General features: G+C 60.4%; 5 protein-coding genes across 5 annotated transcripts; all 5 read left to right on the top strand.

Moving 5' to 3' along the window:
• Window positions 1-14: 14 nt before the first annotated feature.
• Window positions 15-1,292, top strand: LBRM_14_0780 (conserved hypothetical protein; the record flags this gene model as incomplete). Its single annotated transcript, XM_001563318.1, has 1 exon — window positions 15-1,292. One exon carries the CDS (start codon window positions 15-17, stop codon window positions 1,290-1,292), a length of 1,278 nt encoding a protein of 425 aa, XP_001563368.1.
• A 2,735-nt stretch (window positions 1,293-4,027) lies between these two features.
• LBRM_14_0770 (conserved hypothetical protein) lies at window positions 4,028-16,597 on the top strand (the record flags this gene model as incomplete). The annotated part of the gene is made up of 1 exon (XM_001563317.2): window positions 4,028-16,597. One exon carries the CDS (start codon window positions 4,028-4,030, stop codon window positions 16,595-16,597), a length of 12,570 nt encoding a protein of 4,189 aa, XP_001563367.2.
• A 643-nt stretch (window positions 16,598-17,240) lies between these two features.
• LBRM_14_0760 (conserved hypothetical protein) lies at window positions 17,241-17,801 on the top strand (the record flags this gene model as incomplete). Its single annotated transcript, XM_001563316.1, has 1 exon — window positions 17,241-17,801. The coding sequence occupies one exon, from the start codon at window positions 17,241-17,243 to the stop codon at window positions 17,799-17,801; it is 561 nt and encodes a 186-aa protein (XP_001563366.1).
• A 719-nt stretch (window positions 17,802-18,520) lies between these two features.
• LBRM_14_0750 (hypothetical protein, unknown function) lies at window positions 18,521-19,738 on the top strand (the record flags this gene model as incomplete). Its single annotated transcript, XM_001563315.1, has 1 exon — window positions 18,521-19,738. One exon carries the CDS (start codon window positions 18,521-18,523, stop codon window positions 19,736-19,738), a length of 1,218 nt encoding a protein of 405 aa, XP_001563365.1.
• Window positions 19,739-22,296: 2,558 nt separating this feature from the next.
• On the top strand, window positions 22,297-23,547 carry LBRM_14_0740 (guanine nucleotide-binding protein-like protein; the record flags this gene model as incomplete). The annotated part of the gene is made up of 1 exon (XM_003722918.1): window positions 22,297-23,547. The coding sequence occupies one exon, from the start codon at window positions 22,297-22,299 to the stop codon at window positions 23,545-23,547; it is 1,251 nt and encodes a 416-aa protein (XP_003722966.1).
• Window positions 23,548-24,695: the final 1,148 nt, after the last annotated feature.

Here is a 24,695-nt window from a genome sequence, read left to right as displayed (position 1 = left end):
CAGCCTTGCCACTCATGGACCTTGACGCCTTCCTCAACAAGAACAACAAGAAGAACTCTAAGAAGGTGGCCAAGAAAAAGTCAGCAGATGACGCGGCACTTGGCGGCTTTGGACTCGAGACGGTGCCGCGGGTGAGCATCGCCGCGGCGAAGCCCATTACAGTCGCGAACACTGGTGGCAGCGAAGCCTCAGCGCCTGCTAGCAGCGCATCGCCTCTTCCAGCCCCTGAGAAGACTGCCGTTGCGCCAGTGGTTGCTGTGAGCCTCAACTTCGCCAGCACTACGCGCAGCGTCAAGACGTGGGATGCAGCGAAGGTGATGCACGACTCGAAGCGTCAGGAAGAAGTGCAGAGAGCGTCGGAGCAGAAGGCCAAGGAGGAAGCCGAGGCAACGGGAAAGAAGAACGCGGCTGAGGGCGACGACAGTGAAGAACAGTCGCCCGAGAGCTCACCGAAGGAAGCCAAGGTGGTGAAGTTTGTGGCACGCGGTCACCGCAATGCAACCGGCACGATCGGTGGCGGAGAGGGCGGCACCACTGCGGGCGGCCGTGTTGCGCTGCGCACGCAGGGACTGAGCCTGGAGAATCTACCGACCCTCGAGGAGACCTTTGGCAACGCACGCAAGCAGTCGCAGTCGCCGTCTCAGCAGCAGCAGCAGCAGCAGCCGGTCACTTCGCTGCCTTCTAAGGAACAGAGCGGCGAGTCCGCTCCGGCGGCGGCTCCACAGGAGGCCTTCAGCTCGTCTCCGACTTCCACCACGGCGTCGGCGGGCGGCAACAAGTACGTCCCGCCAACCAAGAGCAGCACCACGATGGAGTCCTCGCCGACTCTGTCGTCATCGCCGACAGCCGCGCACAGCAGCACCGGCGCGTACAGACCGCCGGCGTCTGGCAGCGTCTCTGCTGGCGTTTACCGTCCTCCTTCCAGCAGCAGCGGCGCGTACAAGCCACCCAGTTCCGGTGTCTACAGGCCACCGAACGCGTCTGCTGGTGAGGCGTACAAGCCACCGGCGCCGAGTACTCCCAGCAGCGGTACTGTTCCATACAAGCCCCCCACCGCCAGTGACACGTCTGCCAGCGCGTACCGGCCGCCAACCTCGACCGGTGAGGCATACAAACCTCCGGTGCCAACCACCGCAGCTCCATCCGCCGGTACCTACAAGCCGCCAAGCAGCGGCACTGCTGGTACGTACAAGCCGCCAAGCATTGGTAGCAGCAGCGCTGGTGCATATAAGCCACCCAGCGCCGGAGGGTCGGCCAGTACCTACAAGCCGCCGAACAAGCGCGAGGCGTAGAGTGTTCAGAGGCGAGGTGACCTTTACAGGTACCGAAAGAGAAGTGTGTTCATCGAAAGAGGGTATAGAAGTTTTCTTGCTTGACGCCGTAATCAGGTCTCACAGAGTTGGTACGGCGTGCTCAGGGAAAGGGGATTTAGGTAGAGGAGTATTGCTGAAGGAGAGAGCCTTGTGACGGGCTTGTGTCGGTGTGCAATGAGTGCTGTGCTCACGCAAAGAAGTGGGGTCTCCCCTCCCTTGTCTCTGTTGGCGCTGAGCCCTTTGTTGTTGTTGCCGTTTGAGGTGTTAACTAAGCGGCAGTGCACGTGCACACCTACGAGTGTGGTGGAGATCTGTGCACTCCGCCCGGACCACCCACACATGCACACAGTCTTGCATGCTGGCGTCCGTCTTTACTCTTTTTTCTTCTCTTACCTATGTATCTGCGTGCATGCCTGGGTGTGTGTGTGTGTGTGTGTGCTCCCATGTGATGTGTCTATCTCGCCTCTGTGCCCATGTTGTTGGTGTTGCTTTTTCATTTCTCTGGTGAAAGACTCAGGAATGACACATCTCCCGTCCATCTCTGTTTTGATCTCCCTTCTCCTCCCCCTCCTCCTGTTGCCGTTGCTGTCGCTGTCCGTGTTGGTATTCCCCCTATTTTAATTTTCCTTCAAAGCACAGATCATCTCTCCCTCTCCCCCTCTCTTTTGGCTGATGATGAGCGATCTCCTCTTTCCTTTCCTTTCGTTTTCTCTCTCTCTGTTTAGATCCATCCTCACCTGTGTGAGGGTGTTGATCATCCTGTACGCGTCCGTGCAGGAGTGCGCACATGTTGTTTGACTGTCCGCCACCGACTTTCATGTGCCTTACCCCCTTCATCAGCCCCCACCCCACTCCTCCTCGTTTCCTCGGCCTCTTCCCCTTCTCCGGCGTGTGCTTAACGGACTGTGACGTACTTAAAAATATATATATAATAAACGAACAACAGTACAATAAAGCGAAAGTGAGGAAGAACGCGGGAGAACACCAAGCCAGCACCAGGCATTGGCCAACACCACACGCCAACGTACGCCCCAGCGCACAGTCGAGATGACGAACCATAGCTGGGCCAGTGATTCTTCCATGCGTGCACTTGCTATTTCCCTCGTTCTTGGGGATGCTCTTCGTGTAGGTGTGTGCTGCACGTACTACCGTGCTGACTGCCGTCTCCTTTGCCACCGAGGATGACCGGGGCTGGCGTAACGATACGAGTGTGCGGCCTACTTTGATACGCTGCCGCTATGTTTCACCACTTTGAAGTTAAGATGTGCATCACCTCTGTGCCCTTCCCCCTCTCCCCCTCCTCCACACCCACACTCGTTCCCTCCGCTTCCCCCACCCTTTTGTCTGCCTCCTGTGGTTTTCTCCGTGCCCCCACCGCCCCTCGATCGCGTCAGATTTCTTCCTTTCCCTTTAGGACCCCCTCCCCCCCTTTCCCTCTCACAGTTTTCTTTTCCTTCACGACGACTACCACCTCGCAGCGAGGCACGCACTGCATGTGAGGTCGGTCGGCAATAGTCGTGCCAACATTCCCCCCCCCTCCCCGTATACATAGATATCGGTAGTGGAAGGTGCAAGCGCTGGCACCAAAAACATCACAAGCGACGAAAAGAGAGAGAAGAGTGAAAGGGGGAAGCGAGTGCTTCTACACACGTTCGCTCGCATTTGCAGAGCGAACACGAGCGTAAACCTCACAAGAGAGGGAGCGGGGAAGTGGGAAGGTAGCCACGGATGTCAGCCTCGCTCTCTTTCCTGTTTCGTCTGCCCCCTTCCTCCTCCTTCCTTATCGGGTTGCTCCTTTTTTATCGGACCGTTAGAGTCGTGGTGGTAGTGGGGTGGGTGAGTAGTGGTGGGTGGTGGTGATTGTCCGTCAGCCACAGTGTCCCTGCGCACGCACGCGTATGTTTGTTGTGGTTGGCCTTTCCGTGTCAGCTCCCTCCCTTTTTATCATTTGGGAAGGTTGAAGCTCAAGTTGACTACGGCCCTCCCTCTGTGGTTGGTGCTTGTCTCCTGCTGTTATCTTCGCGTTCTTCTTTCCTCCATCGATTGCCATTCCCTCCTCCTCCTCCCCACCACCGCCGCCGCCCCTGCCACCCTCACTCAACACGCCCCCCCCCCTCCCTCCTCCTGTTCCTCTGAAGCGACAGAGCGAGCTGCGGCAACGGGGACCAAATAAGCGAGAAGCGAAGCGAGGAAGCAAACACAACCGGAGCACCGGCTCGGCTGCGTCGCGTACTCGTGCTGACTGTCAGTGTTGAAGGCGGACTGCCTGTCCTTTTTTTTCTTTCTTTTCTCTTTTCGTGTCGCCTCCAACCCTCTCTTTGCCGGCCTGCGTCGCGGGCTGTCGCGCCCCGCTTGGCGCCCCTTCGGCCTCTCTCTCTCTCTTTTCCCCCCTCTCTCTCCCTGTGCGCTGCCCCAGCGTCTTTTCCTTTTCCTTTGCGCGTCCCTTTTTTTGGTTCCGCTCCTTCACTTTTAGGGGTCGGGGGGCCTCTTTTATGCGGACTGTCCTGCTCTGCTGAATACGCCCTGCACCACGACCAATCCCTCTCCCAATCACAAAAGGACCCCCATCAGCCACCCTCCTCCTTCCCTTCTCATCGCGCGCGTCCGTGAGTCGCACGGCACGCTTGGTGCCAAACACAGCCCCGGAAGAAACCACTCGTAGCACGCACGCCAGTAGCGTAAAGTTAACACCGTGGAAGCAGGGGGGAGGACGGATGATGCAGAAGCTTAGCGACAGCGCCATCGTCAACGCTACTCCCTCCGTGGAGCGGACGACGACAAGCGGGGCCAAGTCTGCAGCTTCGTCGTGGACGTCATCTGCCGCTGCCGGGAGTACCAGTAGCTCCGCTGACGCATCAGCAACGCTTCAAGCAGCGATAGCAAAGTATATGCACCAACGTCTCACAATGTGTTCTTCCATAGACGACGCAGGTGCCGACGAGTTGCAGTCGTCTAAGAATAACGGCGCTGGAGAGAAGCACGCATGCCCTTCGTCCAGCGAGGCAGCTCGAAGAACGCCATCGCAGCGCGCCGGCGACGGTAGCGACAATGTGAATGAAGCTCACCTTGTCACCTGCACGCAGCAAGTCGAAGCCCATCTCTTGCGCTGCCTCCTGCACGTGGAGCTCACTCCGGGTTGGCTGCCCAGTCAGCCTGAGGTCATTGGCGGGGCCCTCGGCATCCCTAGTGTCACCACAACATCTGGAATGGCGGAGGGAAGCCGGCAGGTACACAGAGCAGCACCGCGGGTTGCGACGACAACAACGAACAAAACGACCAGCGCGGAAGGCGAGCAGTCTCCGCCACCCCGGCGCGCTTCCGCATCGGCAGTGGGCGAGAAGTACTGTTCAGTGGAGAGCACCGGAGCCGGTGGTCACAGTCAGAGAAATCCGACTGCTGCCGCTTCCTCGTCTCCGCGTGCTCGTGCGTCCAGCGGCGGCGCAAAGGCAAAGGAGCTGTACTACACTTACACCCACCAAGGCATACCCCCCTCCCGACCGCACTGGCATGGCGGCAGCCCTGCCGGTATCGCCCCTGCGTCATCAACACGCTCGCCGAACTGCAGCAGTAGTGGAGCGGCCTCAGCAGAGGTGGTCAAGGGGGCTCAGGCGTCGACGAAGCGGCGGCGACGCGCAAACCGCGACAGCGCTGCTGCGAAAAGCACTGCAGCCGGTACTACGGCCACACTGCCGCCTGAACCAGATATCTCAGAGGGCGCACCGCCTACCGACAGCAACGGGCTCTCCGCATTTCCATACACCCGTGGCGGCGTCGTCCGCCCGCTTCACGCAACTGAAATACGCTCCGCTCTGCGTTCGTGGCCGTCTCGCGTCGCGCAGTACGTCCTCGCGACAACTTTCGCCGAACAAGAACTGCGGAGCGCTGCGGCAAGCACGGATGGCGTGGCCAACGTCGGCGCGCCTGCAGAACATAGAGCTTGTAGAAGCAGTGCACCGGCGAGTAACGCACACAAGGAGGGGAGGGCCTCTGCCACAGAACCTTCGCAAGCTGGCGACAACGACGAGGTGGACGAGGACGAGGCAGGCGTCGTCATCGACGCCCTTGTGCGGCGTCTGTATAATGTGCTGCAACACACTCGTTTGGCTTTGGACGCCGGTGCCACTGGTGCTGACAAGCCGGCTGCCGTCGCTTTCCCGTCGTTTGCGCGCTTTTATCTCACAGATGATGCGCCAGGGAATATCGCCCATGACGGTGGTGCCAGTGAGCACGTGTCACATCAACGAATGGGCGAAGACAGGGACGTTCATCTTTACCTCGCGCGACTGACCGATGTGCTTCTCTCAACCATCACCCCGGGTGTCGCAGGAGCAAGCTACTTAGCGTGGAAGGACGAAGTCAGCTCAATAGGGGGACTTGGGTTATCAGGGGACATCGCCACCGAGATTGGAGCGCTCCTGAAGCACACGCCCCTCATCACGGTACCAAACCACCCTTCAGCATCCCCTGCTAGTACACTAGCAGTTACAACGGAAGACGTCGACGCCACCGCACCTCTCCTGACACCGAGGGACGCCGTGTGGCGTGCGCTGCGCTCTCTGCTCCACCTCTCCCCTTCGTCCTCGCACAACTCCACGATGTGCACGTCGCCTCTTGTCGTGGGACTTGTGCGTCGCTACACCCCTGTTCAACCCACCACCAGCAACGGTGGCAGTGGTGGCGACGGTGACGACGGTCTTCGTGTTCGTTTCCTTCCAGCGGGGGATCTTCTCCGTACCGCGGATGTCCCTACGTCCGCTGCAGCCGCACCTGCGCCCGACGATCGCCAGCGCGACTGCCAACACGCCGCACGCGACCGTATACAGACGCCTGCCTTCTACACCGCTGTTCTTCTTGAAGTGACCGGGAGGGATGTGCTCCACTCGACAGCCAGTCACGAGGATGCGGTGGCGCTAGAGGAAGAGTCGACCTCAAAGGTGCGGTACGAGGCCGATGTGCCAGAGACATACCGTGATCGTCATCGCCGCCGCTGCATGATGGCCCAGAATCACCGCGGTGTCCACTACAGCAGCAGCAGCAGCACGCACAGAGACGACGCACTGCGAAGCGGTAGAACCGACTTCGGCGACAATATCGGTTCTTCGACGGCGCTGTCGAGTCGCGACCGTTGTCTCTCGCGTCGTGAGTGTGCGTTGTGGGAGACGCTGCTGGCACTTGCGCACTTTGTTCACGTCTCCGGCACACCTGCAGAGGTGGAGACGACGGCGCGGTACGTCACCCTGGCCATTCGGCACCGCCGCGAGGCACGGCAGCAGTCACAGCGCGACCCACGACAGGTGTACAGTGCAAGTGCAACGCCAGTGTCGGTTGCCGAGAGCACCGCCTTGCCTTCTGTGCCGGCCTTCTTCTTCACGCTAACAGAGACCTCAGCGCTTCGGTCCGCTGCCGCTACGGACGGCGTGGCACGCCCGATTCTCTTCTGGAACGACCTGGACGACGGCGACGACCATGTCGAAGTGCCTGCCGAGGCCGTGCACGGTATTCAACCCAAAACGGGCGGCGCTCAGCCGACTGCCACCGCTGCTGGGCGGCCTAGCTTATTTTTCGGAGGCTCTGGACTTGGACTGCGAGCCCTACTGGGCTGGGGCAAAGGTGCGACCACAGCACTTCCGGTGCAGCCCACCTCGCCAAGCTCTGGCGCGCAAGACCGTTGCAGTAGCAACAGTATCCGGGTGCCGCCGCAGCGTGACAAGGGAGAGCATCAGGTCCATGCATCGTCAGCAGAGCAACCTTCCCATACAACCTTGGAGGAATCAGCTGAGGAACTCATCATGGACTGGATGCACGATGTGCTCATCCCTCTCTTTTTTGAGACTACCCTATCCGGCAGCTTCGCGCCTCAGCGGAGCTCAGCGACGCCAGTCAAATCGCCGGAGGGCAACGAGCATGGCGACAGCATGGACGATGGGTCTGCTGCAGCTGCCACGGCGAGACGTCGACGAGCATCGTACCACTTGCGCAGCCAGCGCGTCTTGCTCGGCCGTGTGCAGGTGGTGACACCGTCTATGGTGTATGGTGGCTCCATCACAGCAAAAACCGCAAGTACTGCCGCCGCCTCGCTGGTGTGTGATATGGAAGCGGTGATGGAGGCCGTGGTGCACGACAGTATGTTCGACGCTTATCTTCTCTCCTACTTGCTACTGAACCAGCTCTTCTTCGCTCCTGATGGCTCTCCAGCGGATGCGGCGCACGATGCGTTCAGCTCGCCCACTCAGCGCGCCCGTTCGGCCCCGCTGCCTGAGTGGACATCCGAACACCCGCGCTCGGCAGCGGCGGTGCAGCAGCGCTTGCAACAAGACGGCTCCCGATCGAATGGACTGCGCCCGATACGCGCTTCGTCGACCTCAGCGGCAGCGGGGTCGTCACCGCACTCGCCCAATGCGCAGTCTCGCCGGGTGAGTTTTCTTGAGGATGCCTCCCTTTCCACACCGCCGCGGCTAGCTACCCCACTCCGCTCCGCGGAGAGCGGCGCTGGATCGCCGCAGACGCAGCTGTCATGCACCATTGTGAACGGCACCTCGCCTGACCGGTCCTCCTCCGCTGTTGGCTCACCACGTAGCATCCTTAAGTCAGGGAGGCGGTACAAGCGGGATAAACTCATCCGCAGCAGCGCACCAGCCACGTCTGTCGTGCCCTTTCGAAGCCTCTTCCTGTGGCGCTGGCTGGTGGCTGAGGTACTGGGCAACGACGACGGTGCGCACGGAGCTTCGAAGCAGCAACAACAGCAGGGCCCTAGAAATATCAGCGCCGTGTCCACCACTTTGTGCATCACCTCAGCGGCCTACATGCGCCACACACGAGCACTGGCCGTGCGCATTGCCTCGGACGTCGCAACAGCGGTATTGCTTGCCGGTCTGCTGGCGGAGCAGTATGCCTGTTGCAGACAGCTGCGAGACCATGATGGGAAGGCGCATCAAGATGGCAGCTCAGCCGAGACGGAGCATGACCACGGCGACACCTACTGCGATGCGGCCAACATTAAGGAAAAATACAAGAGAGAAGCGCCAGAGGCGGTAAACACCGAAGCAGCGCCATGGCACGCGCTAAAATATGACGACCTTCTGCCGCTGGCCAGAAGCGCCGCACTGGCGTTTGTGCGAGCAGCCCTTGCGCCAATGCTGTGCTGCGACAACGCTGCCGCTGCGCACTTTACCGGTGTAAGCACAGAGGTGCACGTCGGCATGGACTTCAGCGACGCAGGTAACGAGGACAAGTACAAGCGCGAGGGGTGCGACGACGCCAATTCGGCAGACGACACCGACAGCGAGCAAAGCAGTACCGGCGCCACGTCCTACGTCGACGGCCACCGAGGACAGCACGATGTCGGCAAGGATGGCACAACACCACGCCACGAGCGCGCTTCTGCGCCGCCCGCCATCTCCCTTCTATCCCCGAGCCTCCCCGCCGATGTTCTGAATCGCCTGCAGACGCTCTCCGTTGTGTGCGTGTTGCATGTACGGCAGGAAGTGCTCGAAAGCTTCACGAGGTCGTTGGATGTGGTGCTTCGTCGCCTGACGTTGGCACTGGCAAGACACCGGCTGCGGGCTCTCTGCCGGCCTCTCGATGATGCTCTGCGTCGTGGCAATGCCGCAGCGCTCCTGTGCGGTGCTGGTGGCAATGCACCGCGCGTGCAGGTCGTGCGTCAGTTTTGGCAGCTTGCACGCCAGGTGCTGAGCTTGTACGAGGAGTGTCTCGTGCTACCCCACCTGATTGCTGACACCGGTGTACCACTGCTGATGGCGGTACCGACAGCCTTTGCGGAAGAGAAGAGCGAAGAGGTGGCATCGGAAGCAGCAGTGAACGGACACAACGGAGACGGAAAGGCACACGCACGGGCGCACAAGGAGGAGTCGTCGGGGGAGAGAGAGCCCATCTCCCTGCTAACAACATGCCAAGAGAACGCGCCGACTCCGTCCTTCGCTGCCGGGACGCGCGTGAAGGCGCGCACCGGTGTGGGTATCCGGAAGTTCCGGTTGTCACCAGAGCCGCAGCCGCCTCTCGTCAGCAGCGTGTGGCGGAACGGGGTCGGCTTTGTGCCTTTGTCCTTTGGCAACGCCAGCTTCGATCCGGCTGGCCCATCCACCATCCTGCCTGCTCAGCGCACCGCCCCCCAGGTCACCCCTTCGCGGGAGTCTCGGACCTGCTCCCACGGAGGCTCGAACCCGCACTCTGCCAGCTCAAATGACCCGTACAATCAACATCATTCCCCATTCGATGGACGAGCAGTGCGTCTCGCAAGCGCTGGCGTCCGAGGCGCTGGCAGCAGCAGCAGCAGCAGCAGTAGCGTCTTGGAGATCGCCGCAAGTGACTTCATGAATGCAGCTACCTCAGCGTTAGGGCTGCAGTGGACGCCACCATTCGCGAGCTTGCGCACCCACGGCACCACATCCGCCTCGCAGGTCCGTGCACCGCTCGGGGTGAATATGCGAACCGACACAACTACGTCCACGCCAGTGGGGAGCAACTGCTTTAATGAGAGCAGCGGCAGCGGCAACGGCACCAACATGGTGGCCTCCAGCAGCCGCGCCTACCAGCTGACCCCCCAAAGGGCCATTGATGCTGCGCTGGCGCTTCATCGCAGCTGCGCCGGCGATGCGTCACGTGGCATCGATGCCGCATCGTCAGTGCGTCTGTTTCACTCGCCGTCAATAGGGCTGGATGTCCCTGTGTTCACCGCCTCTGACGCATCCGAGAGTAGACATCTGGCGGGGTCGCCACTGTGCGCCATCTCGTCTGGGAGCGAGGCGTTTCAGCAGCGACCACAGCATGGGACAGTGTCACCGCACGGGTCAAGCTTTCTCACTCTCACCTTCGCCGTGCCTCTCCTGCGCTGTCTGCAAACAGTGGTGTCCAGTGCAGGAGAGGGTGTAGAGGAGTGTGCGGCACAACCACGAAAGTCTCCGCAACGGACGCAACAGCCGTCCCAGTGGATGCCCTGTGAAGGTCACGCTCCCGCGATGGGGACTCGTGAAAGCATCGATGCGGCGATGGGACCAACAGCACGGGCAGCCGATGAATCGCCGCTTCTGCCCGAGAGGGACGTCGACATCGCCTCGTGGGGGTCAAAGATATCAGTGGTGCGTGTGATACGGGTGCGCAGCGGCGTTGCCGTGGAGAGTCCGCTGCTGAGCCCTTTCGTCACTGAGGCGAAGCGCCTCATGGTGGCAGCGTTGCTGCAGCGCTGGGTGCTGCCGTGGTTGACTCAGCTCATACTTGTCATGGAACAGGAAGTAGCAGAGGAGAAAAGGAGCAACGAAAGGGATCGCGCACATGCCGGGGGCACAACAGTCACTCACCGTAAAGCTGCGCCGAACTCGCCCACGCAGCGTAGCATCCAGAGACGCCACAGTCTCACTCCGCCTACAGCCAGATCGACCATCTTCACAGACCCCGCCGCCAACCGCGGGCGCGTTGACAAATCAGCTGGCGCAGACGAAGCGGCTTCATCTGCTGCGGTATCTCAGTGGGTGAGGCAAATAACAGAGCTGACGCAGGAAAACGCAGTGCTGCACAGCCGTCTCCACGACACGCAGCGCCTGCTCGCCGACATCCATCAAACGCTCAGTGGACTGCGCATGGCCGCTCGACAGTACGAACCGGTCGTAGCGCTTCAGAGGGAGACGACGGCAGCAGCAGCCGCGGCCGTCACGAGAGCTGTGACGGATAGTAGTGTGTCACTCGTCGGCGGTGGAGACACTATAACCCCACCGCAGCAGCTGGACTTCGTCTCCCCATCGCCGCTTTTCTCCACACCGCAGGTGGCGCTTGGAAGTGACGTCGAGGTGGGGAGCCCACACGACGACGCAACGCTAGAGAAAGTGGTAAGGAGAGACTCTGTGGCCTCCCCACTGGAGAGCTTCTCGGTTACCTCACCGCTCCCTGATGGTGTTTCACCGCAGCTCCTGTACTTTGCACGAACCGAGGAAGGCCGTGAGCGAGTGGTAGAGCTGTGTCAGCGCATGGCTATGCTGCTCAGCGGCGCTGCTGATCCAGAAGACACGAGAGAAGAAAACACAGCGAGTACGCCGCCCTCGGCAATCGCACAGGACGGTGATCTACCCTCTCGACTCCCGTCGTCCACGTCTGCGCTGGCCAAGTCGCACTCTTCCGTGTTGAACTCCCTCAGCCAAGGCATGCAGGGCTCACAATGCCCGTCGCTACCGGAGCCGACGTCAGCGGAGCTGGAGGCCACCGCCACGGTGTGCGGCGACTACAGCGCGCGGCGCCGGCACTCTGCCGTCAGCCACGGGCCGTCGCAGCTGTTCTCGCCGTTGGTGCCGCAGTCCTTCCGCCGCACCAGCACCGCACACACCCTCATGTCTTTCGCACCTACCGCAGCACTGGCCATGAGCAGCACACTCGCCGCTGAGACGCCCTGCTCGACGCCTATTGCCGTGCTTATTGTGGGGGCCTCAAGCGACTTCAGCACAGGAAGCTCGCCGGCGCCGCTCTCGCGACAAAACTCCTTGCAGCAGCAGCAATACATCCCGCCGCTGTTGCCCTCCTCTGTGCAATCAGCGGCACCGCAACAGCATACTGCCGACCCTTCCTTGAGCGGTACGGATGTCGGTGTGCTAAGGAAGAGAGTGGTAACCCACTCAGCATCGGCGCCGTCGCATGTTTCCCCACCGCCGCTCGGCTCAGGTGCCACATCGCTCCAACAGAAAGCTACTCTGTGGAATCCGGGGACGCAAGTGACACCGCCCGTGCTGCCGCCTTTGGAGCCGGTAGCGGCCCTGGAGTCGTCTCCGTCTCCTACCACACTCATAGCCCCATCGGCGCAGGTACAACACACGCCGCCGCAACGGCATGGCAGCTCAGCAGGTAATGTGGAGGCAGGCGCACACATGTCTGATAAACAGCAGCACAGCACAACAAGCAGCAAAGCCGCTCCCAGCGCGGACTCGGAGGATTCACATGGGACGCAAGAAGCTATGCCCTACGACGATCGTCGCCGACTCCACGGTAGCCCCGGCGAAAATGGTGACGGCAACAGCGACGACCGACAAGCAACGTCCTCGACGCTTTCCTCCCCATCAGTACACTCGTCATACTCAGCGCAGCGAGCGTCCTCCGCTGTGGAGTTACGCGGATCCGCAGCTTTGTCCTTCTCGCTGCCGCCACCGCTGTCGCCGCCATCACCATCGACAACGTCCTCTGGAACATCCCCTAAGCCTCCCTTCGAGGTCCACGATGGGTCCTGCAAGGATGCTTTGGTGGTCACAACGGCCACCGTACACACCAGCGCACCACATACCGTTTTCCTCTGCGAAAAGGATGCTGATGTGCAAGAAAGTGCGATCGCTGACGCAGTGGCGGCGGCGGCGGCCGATACCGAGGCAGCAGGGAGCGATGGCAGCGCCACAGAGGCACCGAAAGGCACAGAAGGCGACGGCGTGATTGTGACCGCTGCAGATGAAGTGCGTTGGCTGGCAAAGGGCGCATCGCGTGTTGATCCTGAAGGCGACCTGTCGGAGCAGCCGACCGGGTTGCCGGAGACGGGCGGGGTGTCTGACCCGCAGCCCTTGCTTGGCGACACCCTCTTGCCGCTTCCTCGGGTGCTGCTGATTCCCCCAATTCCGCAGCTACCGTATAAGCAGCCTACATCGAAAACACTTCTCCGATCTCGAGAGAGTCCCCCTCTCATAAGCCTTGTCACACGCCGTGTCACCGTCAGGACGCAGTCGTCGCCTATCTCCTCTCCCTCGCCGGCGACGCTGCAGTGCACCGACTCTGAAGCGGCGACGCACGGTGAGCCGCACGTCACCGCCAGCGATGACGAGGTGGAGCGAGCGAGTCACGAGAGTGGCGGTGCAAGCTGTGACGGCGGCGCCTTGCCTGTCCAGCATGCAATCACTGACGACGCTGGCGAAGTGGATGGTGCGGTGGGGCCGAAACTAATGTGGACCAAAGCGGAGACACTGCAGGTCCGTCGATGCCTCTTACCTACGCGTGAGGACGCCAACGGTGTTGCTTCTGCGCCGGTATCATCAGCTGCAGAGGAGCAGGCGGCCCAACACGTGACGGCAACAGCTACGGTGTCTTCATCGCCGTGGCGGGAGCGGACGCCGGCGCGAAACAGCGAGGCCGCCGTTACGGCGCTGGCAGATTTGCAGCAACGCCTCTCTGGCTCCAACAGCGCGGTGGCTGAGCTGCGTCAGCAACTGCAGCAGGTGGAAGAGGAGCTACGCGAGAAGGAAGCAGCCATGGCATGCCTCACGGAGCAGCTCTCAGCTACCGAGGCGGCGCTAGGTGCCGCGCGGCAGGCAACAATCTTGGCCAAGGAGGAGGCGCAACAGCAGCAGCATCGGAGACTTTCCGCACCATCGCCAACACCACCGCGTGTGTCTGTGGCCACCAGCACCGTGCAGGTGTTGCTCTCGGCCTCTGCGTCTTCGACCCCGTTGTGCGAAGAAAGAGCGAAAGAGGTGGATCGTGGCAGCGTCGCTTGCGCCCCCGTTGTCGCCATGGAGGAGACGTCACGGCTGACAGAGCTGACGGCAGCGACGGTGGAAGGGGCTGTTGGCGAGCCCAAAGCGGCCGCCGCACCTGCCATGGAGGCTCCTGTTTCCACTTCGCCTCCGTCCTCAGCGGAGTCGCCGCCATCGCCGCGTGCACAATTTCTGCACCGCGTGCACGAGCTTGAGGATGAGCTGCGCAACGCCAATTTCCGCATGGACCAGTGGCACGCCCTGCTCGACGCCGAACGGCACGCCCACGTAGTGCAGATGGACCAACTCACGCAGCAGCTGCAGAGCGAGCAGCGACGACGCGCCCGTGCGAGTCGCAGTCGAAGTCGAAGCCTCTCACCGCTTGGCAATGGTACGGTGTCTTCGTTGTGCTTGGAGAGCTCGGTGAGGAATGAAGCCAGAGGAGCACAACCGCTAGCACCGCCGCCGCCACTCGCGTTTTTTCCACCTCCAGCGGCGGAGATGCGCCAGCTCAACTCGAGCGGCGAGGCTGCACTAGCACCGGCCTCACTGAGAGAGAATCACGAAGCGCAACTGCAGCAGCACATCAACACCCTCGCCGAACAGCTGCATGGTGCCGAAGTGCACGCAGCAGAGGAACGCACCAAGCGAGTCGCAGCCGAGGATGTCATCAGAGTTCTTGAATGTGAGCAGCGTGTGCTTCGTGAGCGGCTGGAGGCGCTAGAGAACGAACGGGCAGTAGCCGTAGCGCAGCAGCAACGGACAGAACTCGACGCCGTGCAGCGTGAAGAGGCCCTTCGTCGAGAATTCGAGTCGCACATGCAGACACTCTCCATCATGCAAGCCGCACAGGCAGCCAACAAAAAGCTGCAGCTGCACTTGACGGGAGAGCTCGATGCCGAGCGCCGCGCTAGAGCAGCAGCAGACGTAGAACTAAGCACACTGGATCGACTCGTGCGAGACGGTGAAGAGGCGCAGCAGCAGTTGCGTTGCGAGCGTGACAAAGCCCTTCAGCGAGAAAAGGAAGTTCGGGAGAACGCAGAAGCGGAGGCGCAGGCAGCGCAGTCGAGAATTGCCACCTTGCAGGAGCGCATCGAGTCCACGATGGACCAACTGCGCGCTGCCGAGGCAGAAAGTGGGGAGCACCGGCACCGCTGCATGGCCACAGAGACGCAAGCTGCGGCGTTGGAGTCTGCTCGAAAAGCGCTAACGGATCGAGTGATGATGCTGGAGAAAGAGCTATTTACTGCACACGCTACTCAGAAACAGTGGCAGCAGGACACCGAGGAGCACGAACGCGCCTTGCGCCAAGAGTACGAGGAAACCGCCGCAAACGCTGGCGCTGCGATGGAGGCGCAATGCCGCGCAAACAAGGAGCTGCATCAGCGCTCGGAGGAAGAGCTGCGCGTTATGCAACGTGCACAAGCAGTCAGCGACGAAGCCCATCGTACTGCCTTTGAAGAGGCCACACGCAAGCTGGCAAACGCTGAGCAGGTGGCCCAGCTTGCCATGAACAATCTGCGTCGCGAACGCGAGACTCACGAGATCACAGCCACCGCTCTTCAGAAGGCTGAGTTGGAGAATGAGGAGCTACACCGGTGTGTCAGTGCTGTATTAGGAAAACAACACCTCGCGGAGTTGGATGCTGCTGAACAGCGCCGACAACGGGACCGCATCGTAGAGTTGGAAAGGGAGCTGGAGGCAGTGCATGCGCAGCAGCAGGACCGCCTGGAGCAACAACAAGAGAGTGCAAAGAAACGCGAGGATGCTCTCAGTCAGGCGGTGGAGGCACATGTGCGCACCATAGCTGCATTACAGGAAGGCAAGTCTGCCAGTGATAAGCTTCGGCAGCGCTTAGAGGAGGAATTGCAGTCCGAGAAGTTGGCACGAGCTGCCGAAACAGCAGCGCACAAGGCGGTGCTTGCCGGTGTTCAAGATCAAGTAAGCCGAGTCGAGCAGCGAGCTCAAGAGGGTGCCGGTGCTCTTCGACGCGAGGAGCGGGCACATGCACGCCTACTTGCTGAGATGCAGACCACAGATGCCCATGCACAGCAACGTGCACAAAGCTGGTGGTCAGCACACGAGGCGTGCTCGCTGGAGTGGATAGAGGCGAAGACACTCATGATGGCGGACGCGTGGAGCATCAAGTACGCGGAGTTGCAGCTGCAACTGCATGAACTGCAATCCCAGCGACGAGGAGCGCGACCGCAGCAGACTCCCTCATGTGTGACCCCGTCGCCAATCGCTGCCAGGAGCCCCCCGGTGAAATCTGAACGGAGAAAAGAGAGGAGAAGCGGGGGCAGGGAAAAGCACCACGATCAGTCTCCTGCGCTAGACCCAGTTGACCTCGTGCAGGCTGTGAGTGTTGCACCGAGGCCACAGCCGGAAATGGTGGCCGTCTCCGTTGACGACCCGCTAGGGTTGCGTTATGAGCTGCAGCGCAAGATACGCCACATCGCCAGCCTTGAGGAGCGCGTTCGCCAGCTGGAGGAGGCCCACGGAGCGGATCAGCAGGTGGTGTCGGCCCTGCAGAAACGTGTGGCACAAGAAGAGATGCGTGACCGGAACGGAGTCGCAGCCGCCTCACGTCTGCCCCCACCCCCGGCCTCACTGCCCACGACCGCGGCATCGTGGTTATCCAGGTCGTTGCCGCATACGCCATCGCGAAGGTGGTCAGCATGCGACCCGACGTTGGTGGAAGGCCACAACAAATCCGCTGCCCTCTTGTGGGACCCCAACACCAGTAGCCGCAGCGGCGCGGCGAGTCCATCAAGCACCATGGAGGGAAAGCGACTGACACCCAATGAGTACCGGCAGCGCTACGCGTGTATTTGAGGGATTCTTGTGCACCCTCTTTGCGTGCCACCATGGTTCCCGTGAGAGGCGGCGTTGGCAAGAAGGAGAGCAGAAGCGGCTGAGTGCCAGCGCAGCACTGCGTGAACACGCGCACCGCCGCATGTGGAGCTCTCATGACCTCCCTTTACCTACGGGTTGTGTTTTGTTCGGGGAAATGGAAACGCTCTCGCACCTTTCATAGCAGCGTGCTCTGCCGGCCGACCCGCCATCGCCGTAGAGAGTCGCACTGCAGCACGTTCCTTCCCTCCCTCCCTCTCTTGCTCTTGGGGTGTGGGACCACAACAAGCAACCATGAAGACTGTTCACGCTTGTGCTTGAGCCTCTTGAAGCAGAGCGTATCCTTTATGCTCGCTCGTATCGCCAGCCGCTTGTAACTCTTCTCATGTGACTTTAACGAACCCGCCATCTCTACACCTCATCTCCACGCTGCTCGCTGCCTCTCCTCACCCACATAAACAATACAAATTTATGGTGGCTCGCGTGGTGCCTCACACACCGGCACATCGCCCTCTCGGGCTACATCGCTCTCCCCCCCCCCCCCAGCAACGCGGGGTGGCCGGTATGTGTGGGCTACATACTCAACTATCCCTTTTCTCCTTGCTCTTTCTGGTTGAAGTCGTTGATGCTGCGATCTGCCAACCCCACGATCGCCAAGGCGCTGCAGCCCCTCATCATGGGACCCAAGTTCGCCGTCGTGTACTGCGGCAACCACCAGTACAAGGTGAGCCCCGGCGATGTCATCGCCGTTCAACGCCTGCGTGCACCGATTGGGAGCCAAATTGCGCTCAAGAAGGTGCTCATGGTCGGCGGACCGCGCTTCACCGCCATTGGCCGACCGCTGCTGGAGAACGTGCGGGTGACCGCGGACGTCGAAGAGCAGAAGCGTATGCGCAACGTGGTGTCTCTCTTCTCCACGCCAGGGCGCCGACGCTTGCGCTGGGTGGACGCGCAACATGCAGCTACAATACTGCGTATCCGCGAGGTGGTCTACGAGCCGGCGGTGGTAGGCGAGCTCGACAAGTACGACGGCGTCTTGATGAAAGACTTCCACGCAGACAAGCACCCAAATCCAGTCTTCACGGCCAATGATGGCTACGACCTGTACTACCCGAAGGACTGGGATAAGGTAGAAGAAGCTTCGGCCTTCTTAGAGATGATGGAGTCCCCTCCCACGACGCAGTAGCTCCGATGGATGGGCATGGGTGTGGGTGTGTGTATCCCTCCTACCGCAACCTCCTATTGTTGAAGGGGAAAAGGGGGTGGTCGCATCGGCAACAAGTGAAACTGCAATGACCTCTCACAAATTTAAGGCTTCATTCAATACCCTACTCGTCACCGGCGGGCGTCAAGAGCTGCGCCACCGTGCACGTGTGGCGGTCGCTGCGAGAACGCTTGTGCATGTGCATGTGCATGTGTGTGTGTGTGTGTGTGTATGTGTGTGTGTTTATCGCTGTTGCTGCCATTGGTCAAGGTCGACAGGACACGGTACCCACCTTGACTACGTACGTATGTACGCCTCTCTCTCTGTGCGTGTGTGTGGGGGGGCCAAAGTAATAATGGCGATTGTCAAACTCGCGTTGCTGTCCGCCCCTTCTCTCCCGCTGTACCGTCACTTTCTCTTCTCCCCCTTCTCCTCCAGTCTTACCACCACCCTTCATGGCACACTCGCTGTCTGTGTGTGTGTGTGTCTCGCTGAGTCTGCGCCTCCTCCTGCGCCTTCAAAGAGAAGACGTGCGACTAGTCGACGCCTCTCTTTCCCCCTCCCGTCTTGGCCGTCAGCGGGGTGGCCTCTCCTTCGCTCTCGTCCCCCCCCCACCTCTCCCAAAGTGATCTACCAACTCTCATGTCAGCCTCTCTTCGATTTGCGCGTTGTATTTTTCTGTGCTCCCCTCCCTGGACTCGATGACGGCTTTAGCGACCTCCTCAAGTGCGGTGAGCGTCAGAAGGCAGAGGGGCCATGGTCGAGTCTCGCTGCGTGCTCTGGAGGCAGCACTGTTGCTTGCGCTCCTGCTTCTCGGAGCGTGCTCCAGCGTGGCACTCATAGTGAATGCGGTGAAAGGTCACCATGCCACTGTGCATGATGACGCACGCGTTCAGTCAGTGTGGTTGGCGAGCGCAGCAGCAGCGGCAGCGTCGGATATGAGGGAATCGAACGTGCACGTGCTGCGCAAGATGAATCAGCAGAACTGGCACCTCCTCGATGGTGATCAGCTGATCCCTGGAGACGGCAAGAGCGTCGCACACGCGCGCCCTCTGCGCGGCGCGCCACTTACGGGGGTCTGTGAGGGACCCCCTGAATGCGAGTCACCACCACTGCCACGAGCACCACAGACCCATTCGGACGCGGGGCGCCATTCAAAACAGGCTGGTGTCCATCCCCGTGACCACACCACTTCTGACGCGCCACAGGACGCAGCTCCCGTCGGGCAGCACCACTGTCGTACGAAACACCCTGCACGAGTCACCTCTTCTTTGCACCAACAACACAAGGCAGCCGCAGAATACGCTGGCACGGAACCGCCCCGCATCTCTCTCGACTCCCTCCGTCTTGTGATCCAGCTTGAGGACGAGGTTGCCACCAAGGAGGACAACGTAGAAGTCCACGAAGACGGCGACGACAAGCATGCCTCACCGCAGCGTAGGGTGCCACATCACAGTAGACGGTTGCAGGAGAATTCAGCTCATCTCCATAGTAGAGATTATGGGCACCGGCGGGGGCGCGCCCGCGACAGCAATGCACACCGCCATCACAGTTTCTTGGCGCTCCGAGAGCAGCCGGTAAGTGGTCTGCGCAGACTAGCCGTGGAGCAGCATGCCATCGAACATCATAGCGATGGAGGCGGTGCCGCCGAGGTGGTATCAACCGATGCCAAGAATGTGACGTCTATGACGGAGTCGAAAGAGGAGCGGCAGCGTCGCTGCCTCGTGGTGAACACTCAGGACTCGAAGGCGACTAGCATGGAGTCGCTGCGGGAGGGCACGCCGCGCAAAGGTTGCCTTATCGTGCCTGCCGAAGTAGGCAACGACATCCCGAGTAGCGAGAACAACGCAAAGCGCACCGTAGCGATCATGTCGCTTTTTGTGTCCGCCCTCTTTGGGGCTTTTCTCTTTGTCGTCTAATTCAGCGGCCGAATGTTGCCGGGCAGGGGCGGTGGGGGGAGGGGGGCACGTGCGTGCGTGCGTCTCTGCGTTCGCTAACATGCATGGATATGACCCTCTGTGCTTAGTTGTGTGTGTGGGGGGGGAGGGGGGTACATTCTAGAGAAGGGTTATGCGCTAATCGCCCTCTCTCGCTTTGTTTCTCACCCCAGCACGCCGACCCCTCCCGCCTCGATTTTCACTGTTGACCTGACACTGCCTGATCCCGCCGTCTCTCCTTGTTTGCTCGTGTTCAGCTCCCCCTTTCTGGGGCGGCTTACGGTTGCGCTCTCTTTCTCCTCCTCCACTCCCCCTTTTCTCTGTAACGTAATGTGTTGTTGGGGCGCAAGGGCATTCGTCGACCTTTAGCCCCGTACCGTCCGCTCGGTGATGGGCAGTACGGATGGTGGCGCTGACCATGTCGAGGCGTTGGCGTGTACGCCCCGGCAGCCCCAACCCAATATGTCTCTCAGCTCACTGTCAATGTCCCTTCTCTTGCTCGCCCTTTTCTCCATCCTCTTATAAGATGGCCACTTTGTCATGGGTAGGTGTGTGTGTGTGTGTATATATGCGTGTGTCTCTCTTTCTCTCAGTATTCGCCTTATTTTTTTTTTTTTTGAGGGGAGGGGGAGGTCCTCTCCTCCACTCCCCTCCCCCAGGTAGTGTCGGCCACCTCGCCAGCGGTGGCAGAGCCCAGCACCCACTCTGCGGGAACGCCAGGAGCCTGCAGGCTGCCCCTCGGGTGCGGCTGGGCGAACCCTTGGCGTCGGCGGGCAGGTCTGGGCAGGCGCTGTGCGGGAGAGACGTACAGACATGGCCACGCTTGTGCCCGCTCACTGCAAACCGTGTCGACGGCTCGGCCAGCACACGCATCCACCTACGGTGGTGGCCGGTTCGGTTCCTGGGCATAGCCGGGGCGCAACCCAGCGAGGCAGATGGCCTGCGGTGGGATGTGGTGCCATTATTTGGTCGACGTTTTCCTGGAGGGGTGGGCACTTTGAAAGAAGTTCGATGTATTTCTTTCCTCTCTCATTCATGTAGATCGGTGTGTGCGCTGCCCTCTCCCCTTCCCCCCCCTTCCCTCTTTTTCCACTTCTCATTGTATGTCTCCCGATGACGCTGTGTCTCAGCTGCAGGACGACAGCAAGAGCGGATACTCCCGAAGGTGAACCGCGTCGCCGCCCCCCCCCCTACCCATCCACACACACACTTCTCGAAGTCTCTTTCTCATCATTGTTGATCGACACCCATCACATTGTGCTCCCTTGTCGCTTCGCTCTTGCCCACTGGCCAGGCATCTTTATCTTTGGCTGTGTTCTGCTGTTCTTAGTGGGCTTCTCTGTTGCTCGCTTGCGACTCTCACGGAGCGTATGCGTGTCTCTGTGTGGTTGCGTGTGGGCATAAAGGCCGTGTGTGTCGCTGTTTCTCCCCCTCTCCTGTGCAGCTCATTTGCAAAGTGGCACCCTCCGGGGTGTGCTACCGAACAAAATGAAGGAAAGACAATAATGGTTACAACTACGCTCAGCTTCTCTTTTGCTAGCGCGCGTCGGCAATGTCATTCCTCCCCTTCTTCTCCCGCTCTGCGAAGTGGGGCAGCGCAGGTCCGTCCACCATTCGCATCACAAGCCGAAAAAAAAAACGTGAAGTGCGCGCCTGGCCATACAAGCGTCGCGAACAAACGCAAGGAAATGATCAAGCAATGGCCGCACATGGGTCGCCATCATCATCATGAGGCTCTCGTTTCCACGATGGTATTCACTGCTCTCACGCTTGCACACACACACACACACACCATTGTGTGTTTCTTCTTCTCGTGTGTGATTACTCCTCCTCAATACCTCAACTTAGAGTCCCGCTACGGCTGCCTCGTGATGTGAAAGAGTACGCCTTCCCCTCTTTTTATGTGTCTTCGGTCTGCGGGTCTGTTGTCACTGGCGGTTGCGCACATCTTCCACCCTTCCCCCATTGTCACCAGCCCATCACCATCGACTGCTGTACTGTCTCTCATAGGGAGTACGTTAACATGCCTGTACACACACGTACACCGCCTTCGTCATTTCAACGATGCGAGTGTGTAGTTGTGTTAGGCTTGCCCCTTCTTGTTTTCCCCTGTGTGCTGTCATGACAGAGCAGAACACTGCTCTCCTGCTTCCTCTCTCCTCCGCTTTGTTTCTTGGTGTCGTCTTCTCCCTGATGGTGGTCTGCGGACCTTAAGGCTCGCATTCTTCACGGCCCAGACACACCTTTGCAGTCTCAAGCCATCGCGTGCTCCTCGTTGTTGTGACACTATTCTTCTCATGTTAACGGCTGTATAGGTGACCCGCTGCTGTCGTTCTTCATTGCATATTCTCGAGCGCGTTTCGCTCAGGGCGGGGGGTTGCTTCGACAGCGGCCAAGTGTGTGTGTGTGTGTGTCGCTCTCTGGGGGCAGTGATACCCCTCTTCGCCGTTCAAGTTAGCCAGAGGGTCTTCTCTCTTCCTTACAAGAAAAGCACCGCACGCATGCTCGCGCCCATCTACTCGCGCGCAGCACAGGCCCCGATGAATAAGCAGGCGGACACCTACGAGGCCGACCACCCGCGTGACATAGAGGGTGTAGCAACTCCCTACCTCATATCGACCACTGACGCGTCGTCTTCCTCGCTGGCCACGGCATCCCCCATCGCCGTTCCCACCGTGCCCATGGGTAGCTCATCGACCTCCAGAGACACAGATGCAGCTGCACCGCCGGCAAGCATCTACGTCGCCAGCCCGTGTCCTCTTAGCACTTCCATCGGCCGTGATAGAGTTTTGTACACCAGCGGGTCGCTGCTCATCTCATCCGGCGTCGGCCGGCACAACGGGTTTTTGCGGACGCACAAGGTGCTCATCGTCGGCGAGGCCGGCGTAGGCAAGTCAAACCTCATGCACCGGTACTGTTACGACCAGTACAACCCAGCGCTACCCTCCACGATCGGAGTGGAGTTCTGCTCTCACGAGGTGGACATACCACTCGGGCCAGTCGGCGTCACCGAGACCGTCGTTCTGCAGCTCTGGGACACCGCCGGTCAGGAGCGCAACGGGGGTGTCATCAGCAACGCTTTCTACCGTAACGCAGTCGGCGCCATCATCGTCTACGACGTGGCACGGCGCGAGTCGCTGCTGAACGTGCCGCGCTGGGCAGCGCGGGTGACGGAGCTGGCGCACGACGACTGCGTGTGTGTCGTTGTCGGTGCTAAGCTGGACTTGCTGTGCGCGAAGACATCCACAGCGACGATGGCAAGCTCGCTCGAGACAGTGCAACAGGAAGCGGATCGAATCTCTCACGCGATGGGCATGCGGAACTTCATGACGTCGGCCCTCTCGGGGAAAGGAGTGCTGGAGGCATTCACGCACCTGATACTCGCCGTAGATGCTGTGCAAGCAGCACCGCGGCGTAGTAACGATATGAGCTCTAACCAATGCCAGACAAGACGCAGCGGCCACGGCGGTAGTGCTCCAGTGCAGGAGGTGCAGATGTGGACGGCAGCAACCGGTGTCCCTGCCTCCCCGATAAATGTGATGGGGGGCGCAAAGGGGCTCCACCGCTGGCCCGGCGTTGGCGGAGACGTTGCCTCATCACCACTGTCACGCGCGGCGTCGACGCCGGTGATGAGCGTGCACACCGGCGCCCCTCCTGCGACCGGTTGGGAGCAGCGGCAGCTCCCCTCGGACACCAAGAAGGCGCTGGACCTACGAGGCTTCGGTTGCGCTGGAGCGAGGCCCGACACATACACACCGGGGCCTACGTGTGGTGGAACGTGGGGGTGCTGACGCATGACACTTGTATGATGGCCCTTTTCCTCTCGCCTCCCCTTCCCCGGTGCGCTCTTTGTATGTGTAGTGTGTGTGGGGGGAGGGGGGAGGGGTATGTGTGTGTGTGTGTGTGTGTGTGTGTGTCAACGCACGCGCACGGTGCTTTCCTCTGTGTAATGGCAGAGTGGAGGAAGGAGCGAGTGAGGGAAAGGGGGAGGGGGGGGGAGAAAAAATGCTCCGGGAGGACCATTTTTGGCTGCGACGAGCCCGAAAAAGTCGCGCCTCCGCGCCTGATTTGTCCGATGTCCCGCGTGAGGTGATTCAGATAACGAGAACCCAAGGAAAGGTGGCTGGGAGCCGGGACCGGAGATGCAGAGCTGCATAGGGGAAAGAGACTCTACACAACAGAGCGCTTGTCCTCCTCCTTGGGGCATCTCGGCACGCACATGCCAAGAGCCATCGCGACATGAGCCACATATCCACCAAGCGTCATGCTTGAACTGGCACAAATGATCTGTAGGGAGCCTAGCCAGCACGCTATCATTCATGGACCTTGTCCTTTGCCGCATCTCTCCCTCTCTGCTGACTCACACGCCGTTCTCATCTCTTGGCCCCCGCCCCTCCCCCCCCCCCAAAACATACACACCACGTCGAACGGGCACCCTCAACGTTGTAATGCACGATTCACCTCGATAGCATCAGCACACACACGCGCACACATATTTTCTCTGTAGGTTTGCACTGGCGCGCAAGTCATGTTGCAGCGCATCACGCCGCTGACGCGCAATCAGCTGCTGGAGCTGGAGGCGCTCGTGCGCAACTTAATCAGTGCCGTCACGCACCAGCACGCACCGCCATCAGCGACACCCACCTCGCTAAGTGAGCAGAGTTGGCCATTCACTGCTCCATCAACGCCGACGTCGTTGAGTCTCTCGAACAGCGGTAGCGGTGCGAAGGGTTGTGCGTCTTCACCGTTTTCAAACGGAGGCACGGGCGGCGGCCTCTCCTCCAGCTCCCCCCTCCCTGAAGCGTCGCACGATGTCCAGGCGCCACAGTGCCTGGTTGCAGCATCTTCTGACCAAGACGACGATCCTTCCTCCTATCTGGTGGACGGCGGCGTCAGCCACCCCCATCACCGTCTGAATCGTCCCCAGCCCGGCGCTGCT

Source organism: Leishmania braziliensis, chromosome 14 (genome assembly GCF_000002845.2).
Source record: "Leishmania braziliensis MHOM/BR/75/M2904 complete genome, chromosome 14".
Classification (NCBI taxonomy): domain Eukaryota; phylum Euglenozoa; class Kinetoplastea; order Trypanosomatida; family Trypanosomatidae; genus Leishmania; species Leishmania braziliensis.
The sequence above is the reverse complement of the archived record's forward strand: the minus strand, read 5'-3'. Positions and strand labels throughout refer to the sequence as shown.